The sequence below is a fragment of the Drosophila mauritiana genome, chromosome 3R (genome assembly GCF_004382145.1).
Source record: "Drosophila mauritiana strain mau12 chromosome 3R, ASM438214v1, whole genome shotgun sequence".
Classification (NCBI taxonomy): Eukaryota; Metazoa; Arthropoda; class Insecta; order Diptera; family Drosophilidae; genus Drosophila; species Drosophila mauritiana.
Window position 1 is genome coordinate 28,057,958 of NC_046670.1, and position 7,935 is coordinate 28,065,892.

The following is a 7,935-nucleotide window of genomic DNA, read 5'->3' on the forward strand; positions in this document are numbered from 1 at the left end:
TTTATAAAAAGTATAAAATAATACAAAAGTGTAAGAACTCGAACCTACCTCAATCTGTGAGTCGTTAACTCATTCCGTGGGTGTTGATTAATAGTGATTCACTGGACTTGGAAACCACCCATCGCAATGATTCAAGCGACGTGATGGCGCTCCGCCTCCTTGCACTATTTAATTCTGATTCAGAGCAATCAGGGATTCTTCGATCTATCTGCCATGTAGAGGGAATGTGTGAGGTAGCGAAGAGGAGAGGATTCATTAGTTACGGGCTCAGTGTCTTGGCCACAGTCAAAGTCAATTATGGAGCTGGTTTGGCAACCGCAAAGCTGTAAACCCATTTGCAATTTGGATGTAAATTGCGCCCATAGGCTGGCTAAGCCGATTGCGCTTATCAGCCCCTTATGCACACCCATTTAGAAGTTATGGCAGTTTTCCCTGCACTTGCTGGTATAAATGGTCCTGTTTGGAGCCGAGAAGCTCACAGTCTGACTGGAATCTCCAAGGCGAACGGATCTGAAATTACTCACACGAAAAGTTCTTAGCCCTACAATGTTTGCTATCGGTTTTTGCTGGCTTCTAGCCATTTGCGGATGCACTTTCGCCTATATAGGTGAGTTTACAGGCGATTAGTTTTATCCCAATATAATCGCTGTAATAAATGTGCAGAGATACCGGAGGCCTATCTAACTGCTATCAGGCAGGATCGGGCGGATGAGAAGGCAGCAGGCGAGTACAACTACGATGAGCAGGGCGATGACTGGACGGGAACATGCCAAAGTGGGGAGAACCAGTCACCCATAGATTTGATTTTTGAAGATGTAAGTTTCCAGCGGGTGATCTATTTTAGAGATTTGCTAACTTTCTATCCAAATAGTCCAAAATTGTGGCCATTCCCCGCCTGCGTTTCAACAACTATGATCAGCCATTGCAAACCCCCTTGGTGATTACCAATAATGGGCACACAGGTGGGAGGAAGTATCAAATAACACACATGCTTGTAAACTAATTTAACATTTGGATAGCCAACATGGTGATACCGCAAACTCGAGGTGGCCAGCGGCCCTCCATTAACGGCAGTCTCCTGCCCGGGAACTTCGAGGCCCAGAGCGTCCACTTCCATTGGGGATCGCGGGAGGCAAAGGGATCGGAGCACGCCATCGAATTCCAGCGCTACGACGTGGAGATGCACATCGTTCATAAGAACACCATATACGAGACGATGGGCGAGGCAACCATGCATCCCGATGGCCTGGCCGTTCTGGGGGTCATGTTCAGGGCGGTGGATCGGCAGACCTCGCAGCACTACGGACTCAACAAGATCTTCAACCAGCTGCCGAGAATCGTGCAGTATAACTCCAATGCCACGATAACCGGCAGACTGACCGTGGGCCAGTTGCTGGGTAATATTGTGACTGGAGAGTTCTTTACGTACAACGGTGAGTTGGGGTAACCACATAAAGATCCTTGGTACTCATTGAAGGTTCTCATTAGGATCACTGACCACACCGGATTGTGCCGAAGCGGTCACCTGGACCGTTTTCCCCGACGTTCTGGACTATCCGCGTCGCCAGATCACAAAACTCTGGAACCTCAGAGACTCACGACAGAGGCCCCTCATCAATAATTATCGCAGCATTCAGGACACCAATAGCAGAGATGTCTACTACCGAACCATTCAATAATATTATTCACGTAATTAAGCAACTCTTATCTTGACTTATTAAATATCATATTCATCACCCATTCATTTTTGAAATTACGACATTTAATTAGCAAATTTATATCTTACTAAGGAATCAGTTTACTTAAAAACAAGTTTTAGCAATTTCACTTGAGTTCCGGTGCTTGGAACTGGTGTTCGTTTTGACAATAACTCATTTGTTGCTAAAAGCTTGTTATCGAAGGTCAGGATTCACATAACTTTTCATTTCCTATTAACAAAAAAAGTTTTGTGAGTAATGAAAGGCGCCAAATATGTTTCATAGCATTCAGCACATAACACAGTATCTTCCGCCAAAAATTATGCTATACTTTGATGTGCTTGGTTGTGATTTGGACGAAATGCTTAACTCGCAGCTAAAATAGGGATTGTTTTGGAGAGTATAGTTACTAGCTTTTATGACATTCCAGTTCTTAAGTGATCTTAATTTGCCCAAAATATGGACACCGTATCCACGGAGAATCGTAAAGTTGCCTTTTAAAACTCACCTATTTAATTATTCAATCAGTAAGACACACACGATTTTTATAATTGTACGCAAATATTCAGACAGGAAATCTAAGGCAAATATTGAGAATCAATTTAGCAGGGGTCCTTTTCGGAGGAAGTCCCTGCTCGGAGCGAAACATCCGGTGCGGAAGTGGGTGGCGGAGGAAGAATTCGCTTGGCTTGAGCTTTTGTCTGGATATGACAGATTTACTGCGCCATATATACGTATTTTTTCTGGAAGAGATATGGCAACTATTGGCACCGGAATCGGTGGGGAGGGGACGCGGGGAGGTTGAGGCCGAGATAAAGGACAAGTCAGCATCGATGTTACTCATACGCAGTGTGCACCAGACACGCATACTCACATACGCACCCTAGACAATTTGCATTTGCAATTTTCACTGCACCCTCTTTCTCGCTTTTGACTGTCGTTTTTCGCGACTCGCTGCGCATTGCATTTTTCACATTTTTCATTTCCGTTTCCGTTTGCCGGCTCAAAAAGAGAGAAGAATAACGCCCCCAACCGCGTTCCCAGATTTTCTGCGCTTTGTGCGTTTATCTTGGCCGACTGCCTCCTCCGTTCACCCCCTCCCCCCTCTCGACTGCTTATTTGCAGATTAATTTGGTCCCACACTCACCTGGGGAGCAATTTGTCGCACAATCCTTTGTCGCTCCACCAAAAGCCCCCCTTTTCCAGGCGAAAATGTGCCATTTCCGTCCGTGTCAATATGTTCCAACAATCGCATTTCCATGCAGGCTGTATCCACGGATTGCCAGGTCCTCTTCGCCATTTCAGCTAATATAGGCAGAATTTCTCTGTGCAAGCCACAAGTTTATCTCTCTTTAAAGCAGCGGTTTAGATCAAGTATTTCAAAGGACAGAGGTCAGCTTCATCTCAGACTAACCTCTAATTAAATATTTCCTACAATTTGTCTCTACTTAATCTTGAGTATTTCGTAGGAATCAGTATTTCTATGCCCACCACCGGAAGTTGTCCTTCGTTTGCCTAAGCAGCTCATAATCCGAAGGAGGAGGGAAACTTGTTTTTTTTTGGGGGGCAAGAAACAAGGACGCAACTTGCTACTACTGTTGCTGATGATGATGATGTTTCCGCTGGCTGACATTTAACGCACATTTAACTAATTTCGTTTTAAATTGTTGACAATTAAGGGAAATTGCCAAGACGAATCGAGAGCAGGCCCTCCTGGTTCTGCCCCCAGCGAACACCACGTGCCATGTCGCAGTTAATTTGTTGGCAATAAGTTGGAGCACCAGGCCTAATTACAACAACACGCACGACATGACTGCGAAATTTTCATTAAAATCGGCCCGTACTCGCAAGCACAATGCCAGTTGCAATGGAGTCCTTGGATCAGAAGCCCTTTCGCTTGGCGGTGGGCCGAGCTGCCTGGTGGATACCCAATCCCGGAAGGGTAGCACGATACCCACCCATCCGCACTCTGGCACCCAACCACTTACCTGGAACTTCCGCGGAGGATACGCGAAAATTGTCATTTGCCGCAGCTTTAAAGGATTTGCTGCAGAACCTGTCGTTCCATTGTTACAGCAAATTAGTGGAGTCGGGTCGGCGGATCCAGGAGCGGTAGGTGGTCAGCCACATCCGGATGGTCGATGGCCTTTTTCAATTAGCATTAGCCATTACCCGAATCCGCTCTCCACACAGACAGAAAAGTTTTGATTTCATTCGTGTTTTAAGCACATTCTCCATAATATGAACAAAATTATTTTTATCTTCTTAAATATTTTTAATATTTCAGCTTCATATAAGTTAAATTATTCACCATATCTTTTTTCTGTGCACCCGCAGTTTCTTTTGGTTCGTTTTCCACATAACCGCTTTGACCGTCCTAATTGCATTCCTCTGGGGCACCTACACCAAGGAGCAGGAGGCCTTGGTGACCACCATGTACCATCCGATGTATCCCATTTGGAAGGTGGAGTTCCCAGCCATATCGGTGTGCAGCTTAAACCGCATCTCCCAACGTGCGGCCTGGCAATATGCCCACAATCTGTGGATCTAACCCAGAATCTATATGACCAAAGATGACGTTAAATGACTCTATATTATCCGCAGAAGTGGCAAAGATCCCAAGCAGCGCAATGCCAGCCATTTTTACGACCAACTGAAGGCCTTTATGTACATGTACTACGATCCCTCGGATCTGATGGACATAGACAATGCTCTTCGCTTTCAGAGTTTCCTGGACAAATTTGATACGGCTAAAGAGGAGCTCTTCTTCAATACAAGGAATCGCATGAGTGCCCTCACCCCGAACTGCAGTGATATGTTTGTGAGCTGCCGAATCGCCGGGCGTCTGTTCGACTGCATGGACAAGTTTGAGACGACGCTAACCAGTCATGGCTTCTGCTGCACCTTCAACTACGATGGAAGGTGAGCGCAGGAGTAACAAGTCCGGCTCGAAGGAGCACCGTGTAATAATTTGCCAAACACTTTGCTCAACAGATATGTAAATAAAAGGGACTTTAGGCAGCGCTACTTCGGACCCGACATGGGATTGGTTTTGACTCTGAAAACGGACCCCAGTGACAACTTTTACAAGATTAATGGCCACAATGGGTTTGTGGTGGGTAGTATATTAGGTTATGTCCCCTTCTCTTTACTTACAGTTCTTAGATCTCAATTTACGAGCCCCACAGCTATCCGGACCCCTTCTCCGGCGGAGTGGCCGAACGGGTGGCCGAGACCGGCTTTAACACCTTGTTGCCGGTGAGGGCTAAGATTTTCGAGACTCTGCCCGAGGCGCGCAGCATGAGCCCGTCGGTGGTAAGCGCACAGTATAATTAATGTATTTGCTGTTCTTTGGGACAACCTTTTGCTTAAATCCAGCGCAAGTGTCTGTTTGAGAACGAGATGCCGTGGATCTTCGCCCGTCATTATACCTTCAGCAAGTGCATCTCGGCCTGCAGGGCGCAGAGTGTGGTTAGCCTGTGCGAGTGCGTTCCGTTCCACCTACCCCACAGATACATCGATGGGAGCGAGAAGAGGATCTACTGCACTCTGCAGCACCTGGCTTGTCTCAAGCGCTACGAGTGTGGGTTTTAAGTGGAGTTAATCGCGAATTCATTGAATAAATGTCTCCCTCCTCACGCCTCCTCCCGCATCCACCGTCCAGTCAAGTGGCTGAACGTCATCACCAGTCGCGAGAACGTGACGGGTCTGGAGCACGAGCTGCAGGACGCCCTCTACTGCCCGCTCTGCCTGGCCTCCTGCACGGAGACGCGCTATAGTGTCCGGGGAGCCATGACACTGGGCCTGCCCACTCCCAGCCAGATCAAGGGTCCTGCGTAAGTCCACTGGCCAAAGCGGATTCGCTGCGGTGCAAATTGCGACTCCGTTGTGCCTCCGACTCATTTGCCATGCCAGGCTTTCTTTTCAATTTCCATATGGAGCCGGTTGGTGGCCCATACTCCTCTCCAATCGAGAGCTGCAGTGCTGCCCGTTTAGCATGCCACTTTAAAGTTGAACTTAAAGCATATCTTATTTGTTTGTAGAGGACTAGTTTCTATCCTCCATTATTCCAATACCATTCTGAAAGTTTTAAATATTACTTATAGTATTTAATATTCTGCCAGCACTGACAGGCTTGCCTGACTCCTTGCCGTCGTAAAAGATTTCCATATTGCAGGCGAAGCAATCCCGGACCGCGTGCCAATAACAGTTACGACCCAGCATCGAGTTCCGGATCCGCAAAGCGCCCAGTCCACAGCTCATCCGCCCCCGCCGAGCTGGCCGTGGTGCGTATTTATTTTGCCGAAACGCACATTCAATACTTTCGCCAGATTATTAAGTCCGCCTGGTACGAGACCTTCAGTGAGTATGCTCGTTTTGGCATCTCCGCATCTCACCCACCATTTATGTGTGTTCCCGTGCCAGGTACAATTGGCAACATCTGCGGCATTATAGCCGGTTTCTCGCTGATTGGCATCTGCGAGCTGTTGTTTTTTCTAGCCAAACAATTATGGCAGGCATGCCGCGCGGAGCTGCGGGCCGAGCTCGCCCACATCCACGTCCAAATCCGGAATGCGCAGGTAGCGGAACCGGAAGCGGAGCGGCCGATGAAGTTGTTTATACTGCCGTAATTGAGCGGGATGCATCGTTAACTTTAAAGCCCACTGATTTTTATGCACATCCTTCGGACCTCATGTGTACCTTCCGAGCAACTCGAGTGCACTTACTTCGCATTGCCATTGTCGCATAAAAACAAACAGAACTCACGTACGATTGCCAATTGGCGAGGTTGCCAAAAAGGCCCAGACGGTGACATTAGCGCCGGTTGCCGGCCAGTTGCCACATTTCCCGGCTGGCCAGTTGCCCGAATGGGACAGGGGTCACTCGACCAGTTATGGGCCGCAGATTCCGGAGTTCAGAAGAAGAATATACTACACAAAAAACATTTGTTTCAACCGTTTACTTCAGCGAAAGGTGTTCTTATTTAACATTCTAATTGAAAGATCCTTGGATTCCTTTCGAAGAGCAAAGTGAATGCATACTTTTGGACACCAATTTAAGTCAGTCAAGTGATGTAATCCAGAAACTTTGCAATATAATTTCTTTCCGTGCAGCACTTACCATCAACATTATCTTTTATTTTGTCGTATGCAGAGTTGGCAGAAAAAGGGAACACCCAGAAACAAACAAACTTCGGTCGCAGCTGGTCGAAATCAATGGTGCACAATTGAGTATAAAGTCTGCGGAGGCCACTCCATCGTTTGCGACAATTACAATTTCAATTATTCTCCTCGAATTACTTTTATCTGCCGGAGTAATTTATTGCCAGCTCAAGGAGAAATAAGCAAATTTCTGTTTACTTATGCAGCAGGGCATAAGGTTTCACTGGAAACCCTCTGTCATGGATAGACAAGTGATTTGGCTTCATTAAAGCCTCACCTCAATGGAATCTTCCGTGGGCTATATCATCTGTCGATTCTTTTGCACAAAGCGCCCCAAATGGCAGACAGACATTCGAGCCGAATGTATGCAAATTTGCCAGAGGAATTGAAATGATTTTCCATAGAATCTGTTCGCCAGTTGTTGACTTTGCCGAGCATAAAACTGCCTAAAAATCGCAAAAAATTTAAATGAAACGCACTCCATGGAGGGAAAACAACCGAACGATATCCGGAAAGCATTGTTAAACAAAGGAGTCGGTGGTGGGGGGTGCGGGGAGGTGGGTGTCCATAAAAAAAGCAGCAAGGATATCGGCAGGACTGCCGCTTTTCATCTCCGGCTTCGTTGCGAGCCGTAGTATTATCGCACAATACAATATGTATATTGGATTATTTCGTTTGTGCTAGCTGGCCAGGGATGCCAGAAAGCAGAGACCAGACTCCTGGAACTCCTCCAGGTGGGCGGCACTAATCCTGCCCGTATAGAATTTCAGCAATAACAGAAATATGCGAACGAAATCAAAATACTTCTATGATTTTTTCAATCCCCCCACTGCCACCAGTTCCCTGCATCTTTTTCATCATCAACTTTCACTCCCCTCAGGAGCTGAAGTTTTTAATTGAATTCTCGATGGAGAGCGGAGTTTGGTGCTCCACTGCTTTTTGTAAGTTTTTCGCCAAGTAACTGCATCGAAAGTGCAAAAAGTTGAAATTGAATGAGCCCAGGTGAGGGAGTTGGTGGGATTAAGGGAGCGGCGTCCTAATAAGGAAATTACGTGGATATGTAGAGCAGTAACTTT

The 7,935-nt window shown here is 46.7% G+C and overlaps 2 protein-coding genes across 2 annotated transcripts; both read left to right on the forward strand.

Moving 5' to 3' along the window:
- Positions 1–492: 492 nt before the first annotated feature.
- Positions 493–1,731, forward strand: LOC117143989 (carbonic anhydrase 2). Its single transcript, XM_033308932.1, has 5 exons — positions 493–607; positions 664–815; positions 872–962; positions 1,020–1,433; positions 1,489–1,731. Exons 1-5 carry the CDS (start codon positions 547–549, stop codon positions 1,677–1,679), a joined length of 909 nt encoding a protein of 302 aa, XP_033164823.1. The 5' UTR covers positions 493–546; the 3' UTR covers positions 1,680–1,731.
- Positions 1,732–3,552: 1,821 nt separating this feature from the next.
- LOC117145873 (sodium channel protein Nach) lies at positions 3,553–6,328 on the forward strand. The gene is made up of 9 exons (XM_033311697.1): positions 3,553–3,809; positions 4,035–4,238; positions 4,302–4,619; positions 4,692–4,805; positions 4,886–5,012; positions 5,076–5,280; positions 5,362–5,533; positions 5,875–6,059; positions 6,123–6,328. Exons 1-9 carry the CDS (start codon positions 3,553–3,555, stop codon positions 6,326–6,328), a joined length of 1,788 nt encoding a protein of 595 aa, XP_033167588.1.
- The last annotated feature ends 1,607 nt before the right edge of the window (positions 6,329–7,935 follow it).